The following is a 27,808-nucleotide window of genomic DNA, read 5'->3' as shown; positions in this document are numbered from 1 at the left end:
GTGAAATACAGATAAAACTAACTTATTTCCTTTTCTCTCCTCTCAATCTTTTTAAAAATTATTATTACTTTTAGGACACACAGCTCGCTAGAGTATTGTAAGAGTTAAAATCAAGAGACATTACAGAACCTTAGCCAAAAGCATACCCTTAAAAGGGGTAGTTGGATGCCTTGTTGTTTCAGGTTTCTCTTAGTGCATTCATTCTGTTCTGCATTCAGACCAGTTCTGTAGTGTTGGTCATTTATAATCATTAATCTAGCTCATTGATATTGTAATGGGCTCCAAACATTCTCTGTAGAGCTTACATGCTCCACTGCATTTCCTTCTAAATAAGTAATGATGACTTCTTCAGTCTTGTCATTAACCAGATTACCTTTCTCCAGCCAGTTCTCTTATTGATTTGTTTGGTTTGAGGATTGTTTTCTTCTTAAGTTTTTACACTCATAAAATAGACTCAGTATCGGTGTGTTTGAGAGCATTTTACATGACTGAACAACACTGCCCAAGCATAGGTCCAGATACTGCGATACTTATTTTTATGAATAGAAGCTTTAACTGTTGACTCAGAGGCTCCTAAAAACAATGTCTTTTCACTTCAGACTGTTTTTCTCAGCATTATAATTTGTGAAAAAAAATTGGAGAAAACTAGCCAACAGTCTGGGTACTCAGGAATATACTGCATAGCCTGTATATAAACCTATATATAAATATACTGTGCAGTAAAGTCAAAGTATGGCCAGGACTATGAATGGCTTTCAGTTCTTGGGAGATTCATGTTTAAGTCATGTAGTCAAATTGTTCCAGGTGAACATAAGTGCACAGAGAAAGATGTGCTAGACCATTCAGTGCTTTGTGGATCATAACCAGCTTCTTGAGTTTCAACCACAGTGAGTTGACTGCTTTGTGTAATTGCATACTGGTGTCACTCATGGTGGCATGTGGGATTCTCCATTCTTCACAAGCCTGAACTTGTCTCTTTCATGGTTGGGCTCATGATGGACACATTTCAGAGAAGCAGTATCAGAGTGCCTGCTGTGATGACAGCTGTTAGTGAAAGTGCAGTTAACTGTTCAAAAGTTTGTAGTAGATTATTTAAGAGTCGATCCGGAACAGGGACAGAGGGAGACATGCAAGGCTGTTCTTGATCGTGATCTATATTATTCTGAAATGTTTCATCTCTCTGCTATGAGGTGTTTGTAGTAATTGCACTGTTCCTTGAAAGCCTCTTCCAAACTAGTCATTAAAAGAAAAAAGTCCAAATCATTTCAATTTAATTTGTTGTTCTTAGAAAATTGTTGACCATTGCACTTCATGCTTTTAAATGCCACGTTGAAATCTGAAACACTTTGGAGATTCAAGGTATTTGAAAATGCCTGATCCTACTGGAACTGGTTCAGTGGAACCTTTCATTGGTGTTTCCTGGAAAGGTTGGGCTAGAAAGAAGCTGGTAGTCAAGGACATCTTTGATTTGAGATTGCTACAGCAATCTGCAGCATTCCCATAGTTCATTTTATGTCCTCCTTAACCTCTAACTCCTTTTCTTTTTAGGCCGATGTCACAGCTTTCTTCTGCTCCCTGACCCTGTGTTCATGACACAGATGAGCTGTCTGCCGGTTAACTGTATTTCTTGAGGCTCCCAAAGCAGAAAGGAAATACCAAACAGTAACTGAAGACTGTGTGCCTCTCCCTGGCCATAGTGCCATTATTGTCACTAGACCAAGTACATATCTGAGGGAGGCAGGGTTGTATGTAAGGTCCTGTATTGCATGAGATGCAGCTGCATACCACCTGCCCATTTACTCTGCCCGTCTCATGATGCGTAGCTATGAATTCTTTAGTTGTTTTGAAGATCTTAAGCTTAATGACAACTTGTTTTCTCGAATAGAGACTGATCCACATCTTGTCTAAAGATTACTGCTGCTGTTTGAGAGCTTGGGGAAATGTTCATGGTCCCCCCCCAGTGAAGTGTTGCCGGCATTCCTGTACTTCACTATTAAGCTTGCTGTGGGTCCCGTTTCAAGTGGTTGAGCAGTCTGCCCCCCAGATGGCCAGAACTCCAACGGGAATGTTTGCTCCTTATTGTTTACAAGACCAATTAGCTCTGGCATTGGATTGATTATTTTCTCAATGAGTGACTGAAAACTCCTCAAAGTGAGGAAAAATCAACTGTTGAACAAGATTGAAGCAGTTTAAATCTATTAGTTCACCTATTGCTTGGAAGATCTGCTAGTTACACCTTCAGTGACGTTACAGTGAAAGGAAAAAATAGTTTCATAGTCGACACATAAAGAATGTCAAATGTCACAGCATTTCAGTTATAAATTACTCTCATTCTGAAATTGTATCATATTTCTAGTTTTCTAGTTTACCTGTCTTAAGAGCCAGTCCTGTGTTGTGGTGTTGTGGTTTGGTTTGGTTTTGCTATGCCTATATTTGGTAGATTGAAGTGCCTCTTATTATCTGATGTCATTTCCCTTGTAGCTACCTACAAGCCAAGGATTACCAGTGGTGATCTCTGCTGCTCCACAGGCTTAGTTACCCAAGAATATACAGAATATTTCTAATCACACTTAATTTCAGATGTTAGGACATTCTTAACATTTCTTACTTGGCTTTTTAATGCCTCTGAAACATGAGGGGAAGTCTGTCATTTTCATACTGTAGTTGACCAAAATAGTGTCTTTGTTTGCTTCAGGCCTATGTCCTTTGGAGAAGGCTAAATGTCCTTTTGGATCATACTCAATGAGCTGAGCATATCTTTAGGATTATATGTGCTCCAGAATATGCACAGAATTATCTTTGCAAACCTTAAAGAAAGCCACATGGAGAAAATTGGGTGTCCATGTAGTAAACAAAGTCTAAGCCACTATTTGGTTGCTGTTGTCAATAATGTATTGGAAAACTTAAACCAGGCTCTTTTGTTTGTCATCTTCTATCTCCTTTTCCTACTTCTGGAAATACTGACAAAAGTTGTGGCTGCTTCTCCTTTCTTATTGTTTGCTGTTCTTGCACTTCAGGAACTCTGAATTCTTTAAGCTCCAACTTCATTCAAAATCCCCAGAAATTAAAGAATTAACATTGTCTTTAGTGTTACATTAGGTATAGTGTTAAGGTTCCTAAAGTAGGTGGAAAGTTCAAACTGAGTTTCAGGCTGTCTGTAGATTCAGGAATGCCACACTGCATCAGTTAAACTCTTCGACTATTGGAATGTTTTCTTTACAACCGTGAGAGCTGGGAACTTTTTCTTATGTTTCTAATGAAAGCTTAACTTTTTCAGTTCGTGGATGTGCCATGCCAGGCACATAAGCACACCAGATGATAGCCTTGGACTGTACCTTTGGCACAGCTCATCCTGCCCTGAGTAACATTCACTCAAAGCTGAAGTAATGCTGCCACATGAAGCATATGATACCGAAGGATAATTACGGGGAATTTGAAAGGGACTAGAGGATGATTAAAGTTCGTATAAACAGCAAGATTCTGGATTTTGGAGATAGAATTGGAGCAGTTCTGTATAAATTGATTTTCTGTTTTCGCTGATCTGGCAAGTGGTTTGTTGATAAAAGGGCTCAAGACCAAAGGGCAGGAAAACAATCACACCATCTAGAGGATTTTACTCTTTAAAAAACCTTTACCTCATTCAAAATATGGTGCTACTGGAGCTTTGCCCATAGTAAGGCTGTTTTTCAGTGAATTTACTGTTCATATGAACTGTCCAGATTCCCTCTAGAATGAATGAGTTCATTCTTCACATCAGCTGCAGCTGAATCTTTTCCTTCTTACTGGAGTGCCTCAAAACTAGCTTTCTGCTCAACCACGGTGCTAATCCCCTCTAACTGTTCTCCCTTGCAGTGCTCCCCCAACAAATCTTTTTAGGTTAGTCTGCTTAGCTCTCCACTATATTTGTCCTGAGTCTGACACAGGTTGTTCCAGGCAAATCTCACTAAATCTCTGTCACTCCTTGCTTTCTCACATCACAAACTGGGTCTTTCTACCTGTTGTCAACAGGAGTCACCTATCTAAGTCTGCTCTTTGCAGCCACGGTCCTTTTGTAGAGTGCAAAACATCTTGTTTGTGAAGGCTGCTTGCCTGCAGCAGCACCCTTATGTCTGGTAGGATTTTGCTAGTATTCTCATAGGTCAGAAGAGGCAATCCAAGGTGCAGTCGGTGCTGCAGGTACCCTGCTGGAAGAACCACCCTCCCCCCCCCCCCCCCCCCCCCCAGAGTCAACCTGTAGCAACTCTGGACATTCTTCAGTTACCCCATCTGCTTTTGCTGTCCTGTCAGACACAAAGTCTTTTGGGGTCCTTTCCTGACAATGCCCTGGGGACCCTTCTGGAAGGACCTAAATGGTACCAGTGATGGGGTTTGTGAATAAGCTGAACTCATCTGCCTGCTTGGATAGTAAGGATGCTAAAAGTTCTGTCTTCAGAGTGTGTCCAATAGCAGAGTATTCACAAGCCATCTTAGCAGGTATGGTGGAAGTACAGCCAGTAAAGCTGAACCTACTTTTAATCAGAAGGATCATTAATCCTATGACAATGCCTTGCATACATCCTGGACTTTAAGAATTAAAACAGCTTAAGCAGGGAATTACCTGAGCCTGTCTAACAGTTTTTCTCTGCTGAGGAGGGGAGGATCTGCTCCCTTTTTCTACCTTCTCTCTTCCCTGCACCTGGCCATGCTCTTCCCCATCTTGCTTTGCATGAACTTTCATCAGATATTTCTGAGAGTCACTTCAATTCGCTAGCCCTGGAAAAAAGTTGAATTTTCTCAGCAAGGGGCCTGCTGAGTGCCAGAGCTGGTACAAGAGGTGGTTCAGAACCACGTGGCTAGCAGCAAGTGAGGGGAAAGGAAAGTGGAGAGAGAGGATTAAGAGCTGCCCCTTTCAGCAGGAGTAAGGTTTTAGATTGGCTTAGCTGCTTGTTGAACTTCGCCATCAGGAAGGCAGAGGTAATGCATTCAGTTATTAAAAGTAAGAAAATAATATTTTTTTTGTTAGTATCTAATGAGGTTGAGCCAGACGTTGGTACAAAGCCACGCAGTCTTTTAAAGCTACTTGTGTCCAAGACTTCATGTAAAGCATAGATTCTTATGTTGATCCATGAAACGGATTTGACCATTACCTTCTTTAAAATATTCACTAGAAAACCTTCCTTTAAAAAATGAAGTTGGTTTTGAGCTAACCTGGCAGAAGTCTTTGGCTTCTAGTGCATTTTCCAGTCGCTTAAAAATAACAAGTGGGTGTCTCAGTTTTCTTCTGATTTTCCTACGCTTGTAGGAATATTTTCTAATGATTGTGGGAGCTGTCTGTACACTGCAAGATCAGAATTAATCCTGCTGTACACGTCTTACATGAACTTGCTTATACAACTTAAGGGGAAAGTGTATGAGGGCTTATTCTTTATTGTTTAGTTTATCTTTATTTAACCTTCCCTCTCAAATTATGGGGATAATTATGTGAACTGCTGTTTTGCTTTTTGTTTGTTTGAAAAATAAGGAAAGTCCATTTTTAAAATTAGACAAATGCACATTCTGGATGTGTTTTCTGTTTATTTTGTATCTCTTCTTGTCAGTGGAAAAAGCGAATTAGTCAAAGAAACGGTCCTTGAATGTTTTTATTTTGTTTCAAATTCTTATTTAAACAACCATTCTCTCAAGTAACAGGAACTGAACTTTTTCATGATACATCATAAAATGTAAAATTTTATAAAAGATTAAAAGGAAGAAAACTTTTTTCTTTTAGAGTAGAAAATGTTATGAGGAAGAATCAAGGGTTTTACACAGCTGTATATCACTGTTTAGATCCTATGCTTGGATTAATTTTCCTAGAATTCTTGGTTTTCTGTTTGTTATTAGCACTAGGTTTATGGAGGAAATTAGGCTATAGACATTTTTTGAACAAGGCATGTGCAGAGCATAGCTTATTAGCCAGATGTGAGTTGTGAATTTGCAGTATTATCAATATGCATGTTTATATTCAGGTTTTTTGTAAAATCACGGCTCCTATAGACACCACAAGAATACCTAGACTTTCATTTTTAGGGGCTTTTGTTTGTTTTTATTCTGTTCTAAAAGGTTGCAAACTTGCACGGATATAGAGTGAATCCTAAGGATGTGATACTTAGTTATGACAGAAACATTAAAAAACTAAAGGCCAGGAGAGACTCTCCTAACGTTTTAAAAAAAAATATTATTTATTAGGCTGTTCTCTGTTATATTTCCAGGAGACTGATTTACAGCTCTATGACTTTGAGTCTTGAATGATTTCATGACTGTGGTAAAAAAGCAACCTGTGGAAACTGTGTGTCCTACTATAATCCGCAGGGGAAGGCTACATTGCCCAGGGCTCCAGCCTGCTTGGATAGTGGTTGTACATAAAATATGATGGGAATAGGGAACTTTAATGTATATTCATCAAGGCAATCCTTGTGTTTCTGGGAAGTTACTAATGTGACCTTTTGGAGCAGATTTCATACACCAACTGCAGCAAATACTCTCCCACTGCTTTGGGCGTATGCATAGCAGTCACAGTGTTGTGACAGCATTGCAGATAGCTACTTCTTGTGCCAAAAGCAGCCTAGATACAACAGCAATGACTGTGATTCAGGCTAAGTCCTAAATATCTATTGGCTTCCTGGGTAGATTTTACAGCCTTCACTGAACTGCAGGCTTCTGTGGCTGGGCTGCTGTCGGTATGAAAGATAACTAGTTTAAAGATACCTCAGGTGTGTCTAGATGTCATGGTTTAGGCTGGACTGGCCAATAAATGAATGACACTTCCCTCATGACACTCACAGCAGCATAAATGCATTATCTAGCATTCCTGGAGTTTGTGTCACTTTGGGTCAGGTGCCATCTGTCAGCCACATACAATCTGGGAACGAAGCTGGTTAAAAACACACGTGTTTTAAAAGCCAGGGAAATACAAAGCATCTGCCTTCGTGTTTCTCAAAGGTAGGCCATTTTTATCCAGAAAGTGCTGTTTGTTTTCTAAGACTACCACATGGACAAACTTCCATCTCCACTACGCCTCTGAAACATGAGGAAGAGTCTGCCTGAGGCACTGAAAGACAATAAACTACTCTCAGACGGTGAGATGTGTAGGGAAGAGTCAGGATTTCACTAGTGGCAGGGTGGTAGCAGCAGCAGTACAGGCTGGGCAGGAGTTTGAAGACCAGTGTAGCAAAAATGATGGCTGAACGGTTGAAGTGCTTCCTGCGCAATGCTAGCCATCCCGCTTTACATTTCTGTGCTTACTCTGTTAAGCCTCCCATCTCCTTCTTAGTGTACCACTGTTTTAAAATCACTTTGGAATTTGTTATTAGCTGCTTTGCAGTAGGACAGTGGTATGTTCAGCTGTAAATGAACATGGTTTACATGCAGATTGCTGTCAGTCTGTCTCCATCCTCAAGCACGTGATATGACCAAGTTTGTTCCACGGCGAGAGCGTGGTAGAGTGCGTATAGCTCACTGCCCTGTGCTGCGGGGTCAGATTTAAACTCTCCGTGATTTGCTTCATTTGTTACTGGAACTTGAGATACGGTAATTTGTGGTAGCAACCAAAGTAGCAGTTGTGGATTTCAGTTTTCACTCATTCTGCCTGGTACCTTCCTTCATTTCTTTCTTTCTTCATCATGCAGCGTTGAATACTATTTACTCAGCTGTGGCCTGGAGACAGGAAGGAGCAATGTGGTCATGCACCAAAACTGCCCTTGTTTATTCCAAGCAGCTCTTGGCAGACAGTATGGTGCACGGGTAAATGTAATTTTCTGCATGGTCTTCACTGACCTTGCTGTGGGGAATAGGAAAACAGTCATCACGGCAAACTGTAGACACCTCCTAAGGTCTGCGGTGATCCCCCTTCCTGTGTAATAGGTACCCATCTGTAGTCTGAGAAATTGATATGATTTATTGGTCAGGCGCCTGGGGTGTCTAGAGGCTGAGTTGTGTTACGGCCTAAACGCGTCTGCCTGCACACTTCAGTGACTGGCTTGGTGCCGTCTCTCCAGGCATATGAAGCAAAGGGCCTCTTTCTTTAGAGAAGAAACTTCTCTGCACCACTTCAGCTTTGTATGCAGTGCTCATCTAAACAGACCATTTTGCTCAAAGACTGAAACTGTAATTAATTCCACTTTTATTGACAATGAATCTCACCCTCTGATGTACTGGGTGAAGAGGATCTCTGCCACCCTTTCCCAAAGTCTTTTTGAGCACACTTCTGCTTTTGCTCTATGTGGTTTCATTGTTTTGTGATGGAGGAGTAAGGATGATGCTGTGACTTGGTACAAAGAGGGAGGAGAAAACGGCAGCACAAATTATTTTAAATATTTAAAGTATGTTATTTCCAGCAAGTGAGAGATCTCTATTTATGCCTCAAAACTAATGCTTGCTTAGGGCCCAGTTACCCTCTCAAGCTGCTTTGGTCTAGCAACCTGACAGCGACGGCAAACAAAGTGTAACTTTCTCAGGAAACCTCATCCTTCCAAAAACCCCTTAAATTCCTTCACCTTCAGGGGGAGGAAAGAAGAGGCTAAGATTCAGAATTAATGAAAAGGGGCTTTGCTGATGAAAGCGGGCAGATTATCCTCCTAGAGCCTGTCTGTTCTGAATGCGTGAGGGATGCTTTGTACACTGCTGGACACCACACTGAAAATCTAAAGGGGATCAAAGCAGAGCAACAGATATGACAGGGCTAGGTAAGAAGGGATGTAGAGGGTAAGATAAACTTAAACAGATTTAATTTTAACTAAATATAGTTATCAGTTAAATAGATTGAATAAGATACAGTATGAAGAAAGGGTGGTTATAATGATCTGTTGACAAATGAAAGGAAAAAATAACAGAGAGCAAAAGGTATAAGGATGCATAAATATGAACTTGAACTTAAGAAACAAAAAATCTAAATTGAGTATTGCATAAAGCTTCCAAATGGTGTGACTCCTTCAAACCAACATGTAGACTTTTTAGACAAAAAACGGAAGTTTAATGCCCAGCATTATTCAAAGCTAGATTTAGAAAGCCTTGAAGAGTAGTTGTAAGAGGTCTATACTGTCCTCTTCAATTATGAGAAAGTGTCTGTCTAAAAAGAGCCTTTTTATGCCCAACTTCTCTGTTTTTCTGTAACCTGCTTCCTATGCTGAGCCTGTTGAAGATGATTTTATGAAACTTGTACCTTAACACAGTCAGAGAGTTTTCTTAAGAACTTAGGACCAAAATCTCTATTGCTATAAATGACTGTTGACCTAACAAAATGACAGAGAAGAAAATTTTCTTTCGTCTATGTAGTGTCGTGAAAGAGAAATAGCAAGCTGAAAATTCAGTTAAAAATATGCATCATCCTGCTCATGATAACTGGGACTTTTTCAACAATATCTTTTTGCAGTTGTACATAAAACTTGGGGATACTTGATGACGTTCAAGGAACTGGTTAGCTGACATTGCAGGAGAAAATCCCACCATTCCACTGGATACCATCATTAACCCAAGCTCAGATGTACACTGACTGAAGGACCAAGGTAGTATCTGCCATAGAGAGCAGCCTCCGATTTGTGTCTTAGTAAGAAATGACCTTGCAAAAAAAAAAGTTACAGTGCCCTCCATATTATCCCAGACATCAGTAATTTCAGTGCAGTCACAGAAATTTAATTCAGCTCAGCATTCAAGATTTGGAAGAGAGATTCTGATGTATTTATCCCTACAGTACAATAGGTTGCAAAAATCCCTGCAATGGTATTGTAGTTCTGCACAAGCTGACTTCCTTGTGTTATAGCAGATTTCTGACTGCAGAGCTGGCTTTTCCAGACAGAGCAAAATCACCTTTTTATAGCATGACCCTGAGCCTGAGGTGCTTCCTTGGATAGAATGTCCTCCCAAGAGCAGTGCAAAGTATAGTACTCTAGAGAGTGTCTATAATGGATGTCAAAGAGTCTGACAACAGTGTTTTTCAGCTATAGGGTTTCCTGAACTCAAGAGAAAAATAGTAGCGCTCTCCTCTCTTTCCTCCACTTCCCTTGCTAATAATGTAGGTAAAGGAAAAATCTCTAACTTGATTTTGGTGACAGTCCTCCTGCAGTATTTCTTTAGTCAGCATTGAAAATACTAATTTGGCTAGGATTCTGCATACCTGCCTCTTGAAACGTCTGACAAAGGCATAGCACTTTCCCTTTCTCTCGCTTTTGTCAAACTGCCAGGCTTTGAGAAGTTGTGGAGATATGGGGAAGTGGCTATCATCTGGGACATTATTGATTATGTGGATGGGAGCCTAAGGAAGGCTAAGATGTGTCTGTGGCAAAAGAACTCAGCTCTGTACCTCAGTCCTAATGCTTGTGCCCTTTGGATTCCCTCCCTGACTACTGCTTGGCTCTACTTCCACCTCTGGCTCTTTCTTCCATACTTTGCATTCTTCTGTATATAGAAGTACTGCAAAATTGCTGCTCTTCAGCTAGTCTTCTCCTTAACTCCAGTCCACAGCCTGTTGGACTATGAACATACAATCATGTGGGGCTTTTTGACATCAGTGTTTCCATTCCCTTGGGATTCTATAAGCTTCCCTGAGAGTCACCTCTTCTAGACTCCTTTTGCTGAACCGCAGAGGCCTTTCTTGACCAGTCTTTCACAAAGCTGCTCTCTAAAACATGAATCATTTGATTGGGTTTCTTGTGTTTTTTGGATCTTCGCTCTGTGCTTCCTATAATACAGTGACCAGATTTGTACACATTATTCCAAAAGAGACCATCCAGCTGCCTTACCAAATGCCAAAGTAATAACGTCTGTGGTTTATACTCTGTAGCCTTCCATACACAACCCAAAACCCTTGTTTGCCTTTGTTACTGTTGCCAGATGTTCTGTGGATGGTTTTCAGGCATATTGTGGTGAGTGTCACCATGCCAGTGAATTTCAGCAAATTTAAGCAACTTTGAAATGATTCCTTTTTCCACATGGTTATATTCAAGTCAAATCAAACTGTGTTCTCACTTGAAACTGCCCTGTTTTGGTTACCTCTTTTTTACACTGAATACCTGTTACCAGTTTCTCTGCAGGAGTCTTTTCAATAGGATTTCCCCTTTATCAGGCCTCTTTCTGATTGTCTTTACTGCAAACTCCATCTGAAAAGCCCAGCTCTGAGGGTCTAGGGAGCGGTTTACATTGTCATTAGTACCCAGTTGACTTGAATTGAGAGTAGAAGGGAACCTGAGGCTTTTTTCCTAGAGATGAAGCAGCGGGAGGGAACAGCCTGTAAAAGAGTTACGATGTTCTCACCTCTCTCTTCCTGCAGATCTGCTGACAGCACAGGAATACCACTGCCTGCTGCAGCTGCTCTGCCCCGACTTCCCAGTGGAACTCACTCAGAAAGCAGCAAGGTGGGTCCTCATCATCTCTTTTAAGGCAAGATCAGTCCTACGCACATGGACTTAGGAACTAGATCTGTGGTTAAAGGTATGGGCAGGGACCTTCAGCTTTTAAGATTTTGGGGAAAAGAAATACCATGTTTTGAGGTTAAGAGCAGGGTGTTTTTCTAGAAATGAGAAAGAGTGTACATTTGTGTACATACAGGGACTGAAATATCAGTGCATAATGCTGCTGCTGGCTCTACGTTCAGAACATGAGTTGCATATAAAAGAATATTAGCCAATGATTTTAAACTCTATTTCAAATACTGTTTACCATCTTTAAAATGTGTTCCCCCTCGCTCCAGCTTCCTACGGTTGATCATCTTTAAAAGGTACTAACCTCTGAAGGATTGCCAGTGTCTTAAAGTACGTTGACTAAGAACATGGTAGCTAATGTGTTTGAAATTTTATTTTAATCTAGACAAGGCCTAAAGCAGATAGATGGCTTAGGGCACTGATAATGTGATATGGATTTTTTTTCTGATAGTGCTTGCTGGTTTCAGTCCAGCTCAGGCAGTTGATTATTAACTATCTGATAGTGAAAATGTAATAAGGTGTACTCATCTGTTGGGGTGGGGGGTCAGTTCAGATCTTAGTAGGAATGCGCATGTGCACCACACATACATACACACACACACGGACCTAGATATGACATTTGGAAACGGGATCCAGACACACAATCAGGATATTAGTTGCTGCCTATGTTGTTCATGGCCTAAATAATGAAAAGGTCCTAATTTTCTATTTGTCATTTTTTTACCTTTCTTTAGCATCAGAGTCCCGTGAAAATTATATTACGGAAAGTGAAAAAGAGAAGTGTTATCTATCTGCTAGTAATTCTACTTGGTTGATTTTCTGAATTCTTCCCTGGCTCCTATGTGCTGCTGAGTTGAACTGCAGTTAAAGCTGTGTTTGTCCAGTTAAAACTAAAAGTCGAGCACCACTTTTCCCTCTTGCTCATCAGTGGTCCTTTGGGGGTCCACAGAGTACAGTTGCTTGGCCTCCAATACCAGACTGAAAAAGAATGCTAACCCTGTAGCAGGGATGTGTCTGCTGCTTCCTTTCATGGAGGTACACAAGCACCAGTCCCGTGCGCCGGTGTGTATTTCATGGGGTTCCAGCTGATCTGAGCAGGAATTTGTGATGGTGCGTGAAAGGAGACTTCAACGTATCTACACGTTATGATGTTTGTGTCAAGGAATTTAATCCATGAGGCTGTTGTATACTAGAGGCCCCATTCAGGGGGCTGCTGCACTGTTGTGCATGTGCCATAGAGACAGACAAGCTGGCTTTGGGAGCAGGTGTTGGAGAGAAATGAGATCTCTATCAGAGGCACCCAGGCTCAGGTGGAGATGACCTCACTCCTACTTTTGGCTGGCTAAAGATTCACTTACACATTGCTATTATTCTGTTACAAGCTAATCTAGTTGAACCATTTTATTAAAACTTGTCATATTTCTAAACCATCTTTCTCTTTCCTTCCAACTGTCGCTCACTCTCTTGTCCTTTTTCTGGTCTACACTTCCCATTGTCCTCCTTGGTCTCTGCCAGTTAGAAAGCTGAACTCTGCAGGCTGTCTTACGGCACCAGTTGATTGAGTCTTTGCAAAGCATGAATGTCACATGCAAACCTACTGACATTGTTCCTTCTTCAGTCTGCACATCCCCAACAGTTTTGTTGCTAATTTGCTTAGGAAAGGAATTAAATAAAGTAGCGGCGGGAGTAGCCACGGCATTCACTGATAGAGCCAGGACCTGTGTAATTATTGGCACTCTTGGAAAGAGAGCAGTTGTAGTCTCAGTACTGCATGACTGAGATGATCTCACAGCACGGTGCGCTCCACTCGTCCAGGAGCTGTTGCTATGCACTGATAACAAACACTGGGGGTAAGATCAGGAAATGTCAGAGCAGAAGAACAGAGGCTACAACAATATAGGTTTTATTCGCATGACACCAGAGAGCTCCATTTTTCTGTTACGGGTGCCACACAAATGCAGAAGTCATACCCAAAAAAAGAAACAGGCTATCTGTGTCTGTGAGATTTCTTGGGTGTTTTTTTCTTCAAAGGGTTATAGCCATTAGCAGATTGAAGATTTTAATCTACAGAGATACCTTTGATCTTCAGAGATGCTTTTTGGCTTTCTGAATCTTGAAATTGCAGAAGGCAGAAAATGAAGGGATTTTTCTGGTTTCATGCCGTGATTTCAAGATCTATACCTGAGCACTGACTTTTCTTTTGTGATAGAAACACAAGGAACTTGCCCGCATTTGGGCAGCGAGAGCTGAGTAGTTCACCACTCGTATGCTGTTTCATGTGGTATGCAAGCTCATGTTGCATTGATCAGTGCTAATGGAAGTGGGGCTTGCAAGTCTGTACCCCTGTTGTTTAAAGATTGCCTGAGAGTGCAGATCTTGCCCTTTTTGTATGTTCCACTTATTTTTGCCTCCTTTTTTCATAAACAAACCAAGTCCCTGAAGACTCATTTGAGCCAGCCTGGCCTTAAGACCAGATTGTGTCAGTTAGCCTTTAATGGTAGCAGACAACAGTAAACGTCCTTTCAACTTGCCTGGTCTAGAGTTTGTCCTGGGGACATCCTGTCTAGTTTGGGTTTCTGAGATTTTAACCGCAATCAGTAGATCATAAAGTTTCCCCATTGGCACAGTAGCAAGGCTTTCCTGCCAGCCAAACCCACTTGAACCCTGAAAGACCACTACACCCTTTACCAGAGTCCCTCAAGTGTAGGCATCTTCCTTCAGTCATTTCCAAAGTTTCTCCTTGATTTCCATTATTCATTGAGTGCTGACTACTAACTTTGTAAATAAGTCTGTGCCCCTGAGGGCTTAAAGTCTAATTTGGACAAGAAAGAACAAATAAAGAATCCCTAGAAATATCAGCTACCTGATGAACTCTTTTTGAGTTGCAGTTCAGGCTTTCAGATTTCATCCTCTATTTTGGTCCTGCTGTCTGGGTTATAGTCCATGGCTAGGATTCTCGCCTTGCCAGATATTTCAGGGAAGAGGTGCAGATATGTTGCATATGGTGGTCTCCCTGCTTCCCTGACTGCTCAGTCAGCTGGCTATGTGGGGAAATAGCCAGCTGCAGTCAATCTCCTCATAAATGATTGTATTAGATTTAAAGACTTCTCAGCATTTCTGGAGTGCAGACTCCTGGGCCAAGTGGAGTCAGTAACCCAGCACCAGAGTGCACCTGCTTCTGTTTAGATGCTCCTCTGTCACATATGTGCTGTACAGCCTTCCTTAGAGGCTCCTTGCTGTCTTTAACAGCAAGAAATGTCCAGCAAATTCTCAGACCTCTGCCTACTTCCTCATGCTCTGTCCTCTAAGAAAGAGACTGGGACTTGGTAATGCAGAGCACAGCCATCGACCATACCTTTTAGATTTACCAGGTTAAATGAGTTGATTGTCATGAAAGTGATGTAATATTGTCTCTCTGCATAGTGAATACATAAAAAACCTCTCCGCTGTTGTTCTCCTGCATCTCCAGGATGGAGAAATGCTCTGACAAAAGCTTTGGAGCTTGTGTTTTGAGGGTATCTGGGAGACAGACCATCATTTCAAAGGAGGGAGTGCAGCTCATCAGCGATCTGGCCCATCGCATTTCCAGTGCTTGAATAGTGGTTGGAAACGGCAGTGGCTGAGCAGTATTGCCTGAGAGATGAGGATGCTCTGCATGCCAGCTTCAAAGCCATTTCCTTGATGTGGCCACTGACAATCTCAGTAACATGCTTATTAGTGAGAATTAAGAACTGAAGCTACTGCTTCTTTAGACAGGAGGAGGAGGCTTCTGGAACATAATAAATAAATCAGAAGCACTTTGACATCTTCAAAGGGTTTTGTTTTAAATACTGGCTTTTCTCCTGGGGACCCTCTTCGCCCCAGTCTTTCTTCTTTGAGATAATTAATTCAAGCTGCTCTGCATGTTTGATTTTGCCACAGAGAACAGAACTGGTCTGAGTGGCAGGGAAGTCTTGCAAGATCCTATAACTCTTCTAGGTCAGCCTCCCACACAGCTCCCTGGAGTCTTTTACATGAGACAGAACAGTGTTTCCCCAGCAATGCGTTTAGATCATTGATGCTGGAGGAGCTGGTCTGTGGATTGCACTTGGCGCTGTGTTCAAAAGGGTCCGACTAGATGACCCGTACTTTGGCTATAATGAACTGGTAATCCTTCTCATATGACATAGAATCATAGAATGGTTTAGGTTGGAAGAGACCTTGAAGATCATCGAGTTCCAACCCCCCTGCCATGGGCAGGGGCACCTTCCACTAGACCAGCCCCATCCAGCCTGGCCTTAAACACCTCCAGGGATGGAGCTTCCACAACTTCTCTGGGCAACCTGTTCCAGTGCCTTACCACCCTCAGAGTGAAAAAATTCTTCCTAATATCTAATCGAAATCTCCCCTCTTCCAGTTTGAAGCCATTCCCCCTTGTTCTATCACTACATGCCCTTGTAAAATGTCCCTCCCCATCTTTCCTGTAGGCCCCCTTTAGGTACTGGAAAGCTGCTGTGAGGTCTCCCTGGAGACTTCTCTTCTCCAGGCTGAGCAACCCCAGCTCTCTCAGCCTGTCCTCATAGGAGAGGTGCTCCAGCCCTCTGATCATCTTTGTGGCCCTCCTCTGGACCTGCTCCATCAGGCCCATGTTCTTCTTATGTTGGGGCTCCAGAGCTGGACACAGTACTCCATGTGGACATGATATGCCAGATACTGACTGTACAGGGTCAGTAGATGTACGCACAGTTGAAAAGAAGTACCAACTACCTTTCTTTAGGATTGTCTGAGTACTCTGTTTTTTCTTATCAAAGTGGAGTATTTCCATCTGTTTTCCAGTCTGAGCTGTCATTTATCAGCCCAAATTTGATTTTCCCCACTTCAGAGACTGTCCTTTTCATTCTTATGTAATGGCAGTGACCGGAGCTTTGGGTTGGTTTGGGGGTTTTTGGGGGTTTGTTTTTATTTTTTGTTTTTATGAATATTTTTGCCCTAACTTACTTCTGAAATCCAGAGCTTTTTCCTGAAAGGAGGGCTTGAACTTTGCTATCACTTACACTTCATCTTTATGGTCTGTTGCTGCTACTTTTCATATTCATGAAGTATGCTTCAAAATAAGGGTGCATGTAGCTCCCTACATGCACCTGGGCCTTAGCAGAGAGAAAGAAGACATTGTCCCTCACTCAAGAAGTTTTCAGTTTCCATGGAATTTGACCTGATACTCAAATGATAGGCCTGATAGATATGAAAAGAGACTGATTCATTCATTGGGAAGGGAGAGTAGGATATTCACAGTGTGTAATTAGAAAGCTGATTGCTGGTGCAATGTTATTTCCTCTGCAGTCAAGTGGAGTTTGTTTGAGTATAGACTGGGAATTAATAACTGTTGTTATCCCAATGAATTTGAAAATATCCCAGTTTGATGAACTGGGAACAGAGCAGTAGTGTAAGCTTCGTTCTGCTTACACCAGTTAAATACTCGTGTAACTGTCTTGGCTAGACAAAGAGTAATTGTGCTACAGACATGTGAACCAGCCTTGCAGTTTTTATGCCAGTGTTCATCCCATCATGTCCACCAGGCTTTGAATGCTTGACATCCATGTCACACTGCACTATTCACACTGTAGCTGAAGTGTGTGATAGCACTGATATGCAGGATCTTTTCCTTGCTGCAGATTCTCAAACTGCCTTCATTTTATATTAGGGTGCCCACATCCATGCAGCAGTGGGTGTTCCCTTTCATCTTTCCTAACCTCTTATACTGGGCCAAGCCACTAGAAGTCCTCAGTCACCCATAGCTCTCCATAGCTGCGCTTTCTCAAGGTCTGGTTTTCCTGGTTACAGACGTCAGTTCTTTTGTAGATGCTGAACAGTTTCTGTCCTCTTATCCTAGGATTGTGCTGATGGATGATGCTATGGATTGCCTGATGTCTTTTTCTGATTTCCTCTTTGCGTTCCAGATCCAGTTCTACTATTCAGGTAAATGCTGGGAAGCTGCTGACTTCACCTACTAGCATTGCATTACAACCTTACACCTCCCAAATCCCTGCACTTTTTTGAAACTTGTAAGGATATGGTGTTTCACAGAAAATATATAGATTATGGAATCTACTAACAAAAGGCATCACTGATGCCAAGAGATTAGGAGGCTTCATAAGGAAGTTCCAAATTTTTGTGAATAACAAGGTACGTGTAACTGTTATGGCTTATGCATGTATTTGTCTTAGCCTTGAGATAAATTTCCGGCTTTACGTAGAGTATGTTACCGCCTAACAGTTAACTTTTACTAGGCACATTTTTTTCCTTTCCTTAATACAGCATTTCTGCCCCTCAAGTATTAGTCCTTGCTGGAGTCAGGATAAGAAAAACTCACCAGCTGGTGACTTGAAAGGAAAAGGGGCTGGGCAAATAGATACAATTCTTGCCCCTGATACTTGCCCAACTATGAACTGGTTTCAGCTCAAAAAGTTTCTGAACTGGGTATAGTTTCCATAGGTTTAGGACCCCCCCAGTGGACTCCTCTCACAAGAACTTCTCCGGCCTCCCCTTGAAGTCACATAAACTTGTAACCTCCGCAACACCTTTTGGCAAGGAGTTGCACAGGTCTGCCACCTGTCCCATGCAGAACCACCTCTTTTGTTTGATTTGAGAACCCCTAGTTGGAAGGGAAGATGAACAGTTAATCCCCATCTAGTTTCTTCATATTGTTGGTCATTTATCATATTCTACCCGTCTCCTCCAGTTTGAGTTTTAACTACATGGGGTACTTTTTTTTAAATTTAAAAATTCTTTTTTAATTCTTGACAGGAAAAGAACAAATCAAATAATACTAGTTTGTGGTGTGTATTTACATATGCTCACCCACACATATACATCTGTAAAAATCCCCAGGTACTTTTAAACTGAAGATCGGGAGACAAGGGGAAGAAACTTGGATGAGCATTCAGGTGCTCGTTCTGTACAGCGAGACTGCTTTAAAATACATTGGCCTGTTTGTCCTGTCGACTCTAAAATGTGGTTGAGGAAAGGGAATCTCATTCAGCGAACTGCTAAGGTGGGCAAAAAGAGGGAAGTATTTCCTTTATCGAAGTTAGACGTGCTCCCAAGCACTGGCCACTGCTGCAGTGCCACTTACTCATCTCCCAGTATAGAGCGCTTTCAAAAGGTAACGTGAGCTCATGCATTTCTGTCCACTTGCACTTAAATAGCTCCCTCTGATGGACATAGCTCACAATTGGCCTCGACCAGGCAAAAGGGGTTTGGATACTGGGAGACACTGGCTAGAAGCTGTGGTGGAGCGTAGTCTGTGGTCAGAGAGTAGACTTGGGTGGCCTGCTGATCTGATCCAACCTGTAGTTCCCATCTTTCTAGCAGTTAAGAGTCAGCTGCTATCCTTAATGCAAGGATCTCTTTTTCTCAGTACTTCTCTGTATACACTTCCTCTGTAACTTGCCTGTGCATATCTCAACATTATCCATGACAATTCGTCAAAGAAAAACAGTTCAAAACGGTGGGTTTGGGTTGGGCAGAACCAGGCTTGTAATGCCTTTAGCCAGGGACAGAAAATGTGTTTGGAAAGTTTTTCTCTGATAGAACAAATATTTCCACTGAGCTGCAGAAGCTCAGCACAGCCTCAGGGCCTGCTGACATCCTTCCTTTCCTCTTCACCCGCCTCACGCACAGCATTACGCTTCCATTCACTCGGGACTTAAATGCCACTGGAGTCCTCATGAGCTCGCCCTTGTGTACACACACTCAAACATCCCGTCCTTGTCCTGTTCACCCAGGCACAATGCACACACGCAGCCTGTCATATGCTCTCCCACCAACCCACACACATGCAAACCACTCCACATGGAATCTAGATTTGTAAACTGCTGACCACATCCATAAACAAACTTGTTTAAAATTAGGCTTTTGCAGTAAACAGTGGGTAGTATGAGGAGCCTGGGGAGAGGCTTTCTGCCAAATCTAGCCCTGACCTGCCCCGGCCATTCCTCTAGATCCTGTGGTATATTTACTTTGGAGGAGCACAGAGACAAGCTGGGATACAGCCTGGAGCCCTGACTAACTTGCTGCTTTTCCTCCTGTTGCAACTCCAGATAGTTGGTTCTCAACTTGGATGAGTTCGTAATCATTGGCAAGAGATGGAGAAGGAAAACTTTTTAGACTTTGCAAGCTAGTGTTGTGTTTGACATTGACTTCCACACTCCACTGTTTTATCTGTGTGCTAGCTTGCCTCTGTTCCCTTGAGAAGAATCTTGTTCAACAGAGTGAGTGGCCTCTCATAATCAGCCTGACAGGAAGAAGCCAGCAACTTATATGGAAATGGCTGTTTGTGCCTGCATAATATCTGATCTGAATATGCAGGATGCCATAGTGTTCCGCTTATCTCCTGTTGGTACAACACAGAGCAGGGTGTGACAGTTTAATCCCAGGTCTGGTAGGTCAAGAGGATACTTTGCTGGTTATAGCCCTGAGTTTTAAGTCGCTTTCTGTTTTTTTCAGAGTTCCTGGAAAGTGTGGCTGCCATTTATCAAGATCTACTGGCTGGCAAGAATCCAAATACTGTGATTGTGCCAACATCATCCTCTGGGCAACATCGGCAGCGCCAACCCCCAAATGACTGCAGCCCACTTGATGGGGTAGAGGCATCTCTCTTCTACCAGTGCCTGGAGCCCTTGTGTGACAGATCAAAATACAGGTATGAATTGAGTCCAAAACACAGATTTGAAGTGTGCGTCTCTGGAGAGCTTTTGTAAGGTTGGAGCTGTGAAGAAATACAGGACTTTGAACAAGCTATAACTCCGAAATAGATCTCATTGGAGAAGTATGAAGGGATAGATCATAGCCAAAACACTTTAGCCAAGAGAGAGAAACAAGTTCATGGACCTAAGAACCATGGGATTTGAGCTGATTCTTGAAGTAATAGATTGATTTGGGTGTCTGCTTTCCTTCTCACTTCTGCATTGACACTTTCATCAAGGAGAGGTCCATCTACCATCATGAGTTAATCAGAGGAGATAAACAAGCACAGTTGTGTGCTTGGGTGTTGAAGCATAGGAAAGGCCCACTGGGATGGATGGAATTTGAAGCCTTAGTACCTAGGCAAGATCACACTGCTAGTCTGTACCCAAGCCTGTGATGGGGCTGGTCTCCAGTTAGGGATCCCAGGCACAAGACCAGCCTTAGTTCAGCAGGGAATGGAGCAATGCCAGACCTTATTGTATAGCTTTGACAGACACTTACTTCATAGTTTCTTGCAGGTAGCAAGCACATGCCCTGCTAGAAGGTCATGGGCTAGATCCACAAAAAGACTCAGCACACAAGTTCTACCTGATTCCTGCTTTAGGTGCCTGTATCCAAATTTGTGATCAACAAAATTACTGCTGAACTGCTGTCCGGTACTATAGATATCTAGTCATGGAGATGCCAGGTTGTTTTGTTCTTTTAAGTAACAAAAGCTCTACAATCCCTGTATGTCCTGAGAGCTTCAGATGGGAAGGATGCTGTGAGCCCATCTGGTAGGTCAGGCCCTCCACAGCACTGTGAGGGGAGCCATTCCCAACCTTTCATCCGGTAGCCCAATATTCAGCCAGGCTTTGGTAATCACCTTTGCCTGAGGTATCACCAGCCCACACCCACATCTCCACTACACCACGAACTGATCAACATTTCCTCTTTATGAGGCAGTTTTATTTTGCATTAAATCCTTTAAGGAGTATTAGGCAAGACCGAGAATCACTCTGATGATATTGCTTAGAAGTCAAGGCCAGGGGTTAAGGTAGAAGGGGACATGTCAATTTAGTCCCCACCTAAATATTCCCTGATGTATTTAGTCTCTCATTGGAGAGGTTGTCCTGCCCCTTGGATGACTATTACTGATAAAGGGGTGATAACAACATAACAACACTCATGAAAGTTTATTGTCTTCTAAAAGAAAGGATTTCCCAGTTGATTTTTGAAAAAATATGCTAAGAGTTGGGATGTGTATGCCTGAGTGAATCTAGGCTTTCCTCCCTGTCCTTGGAATGGAGACAGGTAAGACTGCTTCTAGGGATATACCCCAGCTCAAACATTTTGCTTAGTAAATGGGGAGCAAATGCAATGCTAAATAAGCAAGCTGATGGCTATTTGTTTTAAATTGAGTAAGGGCAACTTGGCAGTATTAGAACAGGTAAAAGGGTTTATTTCTCCAGTTTGAGCTGGGTCTTGGGAAAAAAAAAAAAGATTATAATTTAAAAGACAAGATGACCTCTTTGTATCTCTTTTTCTAGCTGTCCACCTTCTGCTCTTGTGAAGGAAATGTTGAGTAGTGCACAGAGACTGACCTTCTATGGATTCCTTATGGCACTTGCAAAGGATCAGGGGATCAACAGAGCCCTAGGTAAGACTCCTGTGAGTGGTACAGCTCTAGAATTTCAGTCATTCTGCATTTCTGTGGAATTTCCTCTGTAATTATGCCCCAGATTTTACACTGTCAGGAATAGAGTACGGGAAAGTTTTTCATCTTTTTGTTGGTGGATTAAACTTTAAAAATATAACACTGCACTTTACTGTCTGCTTGAAGCCGTGGAGCTTCTTCAATGATAAAATTAGATATGAAATGCTGCCCAAAGATAGCAATGTTTTACCTCTTCGATAGCTGATCATTTTAGCAGAACTGTCATTTTAACATGTTTGGCTATAAAGGTTGGGCAGAGGTGGTCAGGAGATAAGTTAGGTGGCTGACTGCTGTTGACAGTACTGATTTGAAGTCCCATCCTATGTTTTAGCCCTTCATTCTCCCACAGATTTTAAGTGACTGGTCTCATCCACAAAAAGAGGAGGCACATCTAATGAGAAAACCTCCACTGCCTCCTTTGCTCAAAGCCAAGTCTTTCCCCATCTTGTCTCAAGGCAGTGTGATCTCGCAAGTATATTAATCTATGACCTGCTGAAAATCTGGTGGTATCATAAAACACAAACTGCTACAAAGTTCTGTACCAGACTGCTGTGGGAACCAGAGGGATTACCAAGCAGCATCTCACTGCTCGATTCCATGTTGTGCTGGTCAGTATTGTTCTAGAGCAAAGCAGCAGAGTGTTTCATTGGCAAAGGACAGTATGTAATCCATACATAATTCAGACTCCTAATTCCATATCACCCCCATATGCCTTGCTTGTGCTCTTCCTCTTGCACAGGGGAACAGATGTGGCTTTTTGTGTTTGACAAGGCTGTATCCAGGAGGTATGCTTAAATGTGTGGAGGTCCAAACACTCATCTTCACTCATCTCCACTCAGCAAATCATCTGGCCAGTAAGGGTAGGCTTTCTCTGTCTTTCAGTTGGTATCCTTTCCCTCCACTTCTAGGCTTGAGTATCTGCCAATCCCTGTACTACAAAGACAAACCTCAGTGAAAAGGTGTACCTTGCCTGAGGGCTTGTTCTTTTGCATAGGTGTGTGTCATAGTAGAGTAAAAGTGTCCCCTCCCTGGCTGAGCCCCTTCTTATGGCAAACCATTTAAGCTGCTAATGCTCCTCTGGGGCAGGGCTGCTTACCCAGCAACATGGAGATTATATATCAAAGGTGCGTTAATACAGCTCTGCAAACAGGCTTAGGAAGCAGTGTATTCACTGCGGAAGGCGATGCCTGGATTGGAGCAAGCAAAATCTTCTTTTCCTTTGCCCTACGAAATCCACTTCTAGTCGAGTGCAAAGAAAACAGATGAGTGGAGAAAAAAATAATCCTGCCCACAGCTTCCATTGTGCCATCTACAAAGTGTGTGGGTTTTAGTTTCCATTAATGTGGGCCTGTCCCCTGGCCCTCTGCCAGCCTCCTGCCAAGGCCTCTCTCAGAGGAGGGGCAGCAGCCACAAGTCTGACAGGTGCTAGCGCCTTGGCAAAGAAAGAAGGATTCTTTTCCTGGTGTCTTTTAATCTCTCCTGAAGGGTGATTTCAATAGTCTTTGGTCTGTGAGGGATCGCAAGCTCCCCAGAGCCCTTCAGCGAGGGCAGTTTCAGGCAGAGGAGCTTTCTGTCAGGATGCCTGCCGCTTTTCTGGTCTCACAAAGCCAGTAGCCCCCACCTTAAGGAACATAGGGATTAGAGTGGCTCATCCAGGCTGGGGCAACGCTGATGAGTTTGTCAGGCAGACTGGAATCCGCAGCCTAACTCTAGTGTCAATGTTGATTTGTGAATCTTTTAAGTGTTATTTACTGATTCTCCCAAGTAATTCTTGTGCCCTAGAGACCTCACTGTGCATTCTGCAAATGTAGAAACAAGTTAAGCTTTAGCTGTTCATTCTTTTAATTGAGCCCATGAAAGGGAGCAGGCTGGGGCACTTCACCGGACCTCCTGACACTGTGTTGCGGTGCCAGGCTTTCCTGTTCATTTGCAGGAGGGGAAAGACCAGAACTGAAAGATGTGGGGAAGTCTGTTCTGGCCTAAACTGGTTCTAATTTTTAGGCACTCATTGCTATGTTTTTGATGACTGCTGCCAGCTTGCCTGTGTGAGGCAGGTAGCTCTCTAGCCCCTCCTTGAACAGCAAGGTGCTAGGGCCAGGAACCAGATTTGTGTCCCCACAGGGAGTACAAAGCCCCTTCCCAAAGGTATGGAGTGTAGCACCCAGGTTTCCTAAAAAACAAGAGCATTCCTCACTGCGCTACTGGTACAGATTACCAAGCGGGTTTTTTGTCCTGGTGTGTGGCACTACCCAGGCTGTGGTAGCCAACTCCTGTCATCTCTGTGCTGGCTGATCACACCCTCTCACAACCCCTGTATAAGGTGGAGTTTGTTGCAGAATTAGGAAGGAGGGCTTTCCTAAGACCCCCATCTTTCTTTCTGGGCTCTTCCTGAGGTGCCAGTGTCCTTTCAGAGAATGGCAAGGATGATCAACCAGCTGTTCCAGTCCTGAACTATACCATGTCCTTCATCCTGAATAGGGTTTCAAATGTGAAAAGGAGCATGCTGACCTTATGCTGAGCGAGGGTGCATGATTACTGGCCCAGCCTTTCACACTCTCACCCAGGCAGCAAGCAATGCTAGAGCACAGTCCATCCACTCTTACTCCTGTAGACTTAATGTGCACCAGAGTCAGGCCTGACTTTCCTGAATTGCAAGGAAAGCAATAGTCTTATATCTGTGGGGTGTTTTGATCCCCAAGCTCAGTGCACCACAAGAAAGGCAGGTGGCACAGAAGTGTACATCTCCCTGGGTGGTATCGCACATGCTTCAGGCTGTGGCACAAACAACTTACCTATTGCTCTGATAGGATCTAGGACTGATGACTATATAGAGCAGAGGCCTGAAGTTGATGACTGACTGACTGTCACCTGACAGTCAGTACTCAGTAGTTTTGTACAGTGAATGGAAACTGCCAATCCTTAGGGATCTTCAAGTTCTCTGAGAGATGAGGCTGCTGAGGGGGGCTCCCATTTAGTCTAAGCTCAGTTATAGCCTGTGTGAAGGACACAATATGGATCATCATTCTTTATCTGTCCATGATCCTCAACATTCAGTGTCCATTTCTCTAATAGGTATAAGGAAGAGCCTTCTGTCTTGCAGGGCAGATTTTGGATGCTGCTATGGCTTGAGCACTTTTCTTTAAGAGTGAATAGCCTAACTCTGCTCTGATACTTTCCTTTGTTTTTTTCCAGGGGCTTTGCCAGATAAAGGAGACTTGTTTCTGGACCCTGCCATGGATCAGGAACTTGAGAAATTGTAAGTGGAGTTGCCTGATGTAGGAGGTAAAGCAACAGATTAAAGGTAGCAGGAAGGAAGATTAAAGGAAGACTTTACTAAAGTACTGTCCCTATTTCTTTGCTCTACTGTAAAACAGTAGAGGAACTAGAAGGCAGCCACAGCAGAGAGGGCCTCTTTCTTGGGGGTGCCTTGATACAGCTAACAAAATCCTTAGAAAAGGCTTCAGAAAGAGAGGGGAAAAGAGTGCCTCAAAGAGGGATCTAGAGGAAGCAGCAGTCTCTAATGAACAGGGAAATTTTGTTTGGATGGTGAAAACTAGGAGTGTTGGAGGACACGGGCTCAGCCCAGAAGAAAGATCTGTTTAAACAGGAAGAAAGATTCACACAGTGAGTCTAGTAGGTACTAGTGCAAGGTGTTCCCCCTCTGTGCCATGAACATCCTTCCATCCCTGTGCTAGTTGTGAATAAGCTTTCCTCCCAGTTTCACTCCAAACCTGCTGCAGTAAAGGTTGGAGATGACAAGTTAGGCTGCCTAGCGTTTGTCTTTTCTCTTTCAGGGTAGCTCAAGTTTCAGGGCTTTCCATCTCCGGTCCTACCAGCTCCAGTGGGGACACAACTAATTTGCCTATCCGTAACTCACCCAGGATTAACTCTCCCTGGAAGCCTCTACACCACCGACGAAAAATGGATGCTGAGAGCGAAGGCTCCAATGAAGAGACAGACTCCTCTGAAAACTGAAGGTTGTGAGGATGGGTACTGTTCCCATCTTGGGTTTCTCCAGAACCCACTGGAGGAACAGCATCTCCTCGCAGAGCATCTGCTCTGATGGTGGGTTCTGTCCACATCACCAGTGTGTGTGGCTGTGCCAGTCCCCATTGCCAGGTCCACCTGTCTCTTCCCAGGAAGAACCCTGCCTTTTTTCCTAGCTCCACATTCATGCAGGAATAGCTCCTTTGCAGAAGTTATTTCCAGCTGCAGAATTATACTACCCTCTGCTGGCAGGCAAGACGAACCAGCAAATGCTAGCTCTGCCTCCACTTGGAAATAGCCGGCGCTTCTCTCACCAGGGCTCTGCCTCCCAGTTCAGCAGGTGCTGGAGCAGTGGGAGCACTAGTGCAGGCTGCTTGCCAGTGTTGTGTTGTGTAACTGTGTTCAGACTTGGCCTAGACAATAGAGTGGTTAAATCGCCAGTGGCAGCTCTGCACTCGTGCTCCATTATAATTATTCCCAGTAAAGCTGCACCTGCGTATGATCAAAGGAAGAGAAATTCCTGAAGTTCCTAGAAAAGAAGGGCTTAAGTATTGCTGTGCCACCTATCTCTGCTTCCTCCTCCATGCGTCCAAGACTTACCAAAGCAACTATAGTGAATAAGCTAGATTGCAGTTAAGTAAAGTACTGCATGGTGCTGTCTGGCTCTTCTGCTGTTCTGAGTTCCCATCTGTGAGGCCTCCCACTGCCTCCCACTGGAGGAGAGAGAGAAAAAGTCTTTAAATTCCTTGGGCACAAGTGGTGTGGCTTGCAAATGTACAGAGCATCTGCTGGGGTTGGGTGGGCAGAGGCACTAGTGGAGAAGGGAAACAGTTATCAAATGAGGCCCAAGTATTTTTTTTTTAAATATTGGCATTGTTGCAGTATCACAGTGTAGCCCTTACCTCTACAAAAACAAATAGCATCTCATTGTGTTAATAGTAATTAACTCAGTAGTTTGGCCTCCACAGCCCTGAACGCTTTGTGTAGCCCAGCTCCTGTGCCTCAGCTTGCACAGACCAGTTACTTCCTGGGGCACTTTCTTTTGCTTCTTTAGGAGCCTCCTTGCTCCTGTTCATGAAATGCTGCAGTGTAGGCTGGTAACCCAAAGCTTATAGCAGCCCTAAGCTGAGTGGATTCAACACGTGCTGGAGCTATTTTAAGACTAATCCCATAACTATGGCTGAGTCTGTATCACAGCTGCACCTGTGGAGGTAGTGGGAGGGATTACTTATTTATTGTTAAGTTATTTTATTTATTAACTTGCTCGCTGACCACGCGTCCTCTCCCAACCATCAGTGAGTGACTGTAACAGCCTGGCAATAAAGCACGCTGCATAAGGCCACTGCTGCCTCTGGGCTCTTCTGGGCTGCCCTAGGCTGGGGGGGAGGGGGGTGCGGGAGAATAAGGCTCTGGGGGAGCAGTACCAGGTGGACAGCAGCAGCGCAGGGTGACAGTGGCACTCAGAGGCTGCCCCACCGGATCCCACCTCAGCCAGGGAAGGCAACAGCACCACCCCACCATGTCACCCCTCCCGCCGAGCCCCAGCTCTGCCGTGGGTACCCCCTTATGGTGCAACTACAACAGGGCACCGGGGGCAAAGCCCCAGAAAGTCCCAATAGTCACACACACAACCCTGCCTCCTGCCCCACCACAGTGGCCCAGGACAGTGGAACATCCGCATAACCCTTCCCCTCCTGCCCCCAGCCCTGCAGGTACCACTGCCCCAACTGGTGAAGCCCATGCAGAGAGAGGGGCGCTGACAGAAACTTCAGAACGGCCCCAGCTTCTCCTTTTCCTAATAATTACTGTGTAACTAGCCCTCCCCTCCCCACTTTTTCTTACTACCCTGTCCTCGACACCATAGTCCAAGGGAGAGAAAAACATGCTCTTGTTAAAACCAGAGGCAGGAGCAGAGAGCAAAGTTGAACGGGACTAAAACAGTAGTCCTCGCTCACTGGTGCAATTCAGAAGT

The 27,808-nt window shown here is 43.5% G+C and overlaps 1 protein-coding gene across 1 annotated transcript in view; it reads left to right on the top strand.

Moving 5' to 3' along the window:
* CSTPP1 (centriolar satellite-associated tubulin polyglutamylase complex regulator 1) overlaps positions 1–25,871 on the top strand; it is a gene marked incomplete at its 5' end in the record, with an annotated part of 81,153 nt that extends 55,282 nt beyond the window's left edge. Inside the window, 6 exons of the mRNA XM_082485269.1 lie at positions 11,279–11,363; positions 17,299–17,384; positions 19,914–20,109; positions 21,683–21,792; positions 25,042–25,105; positions 25,644–25,871. Of these exons, the coding sequence (XP_082341395.1) occupies positions 11,279–11,363; positions 17,299–17,384; positions 19,914–20,109; positions 21,683–21,792; positions 25,042–25,105; positions 25,644–25,824 (722 nt within the window). The 3' untranslated portion in view covers positions 25,825–25,871. The remainder of the gene's footprint in view (positions 1–11,278; positions 11,364–17,298; positions 17,385–19,913; positions 20,110–21,682; positions 21,793–25,041; positions 25,106–25,643) is intronic.
* Between the last annotated feature and the right edge of the window lie 1,937 nt (positions 25,872–27,808).

The sequence above is a fragment of the Vanellus vanellus genome (assembly GCF_965231255.1).
Source record: "Vanellus vanellus genome assembly, chromosome: 6".
Lineage (NCBI taxonomy): Eukaryota > Metazoa > Chordata > Aves > Charadriiformes > Charadriidae > Vanellus > Vanellus vanellus.
Note: the sequence above shows the minus strand (reverse complement) of the source record. Positions and strands in the feature narration are given on the sequence as shown.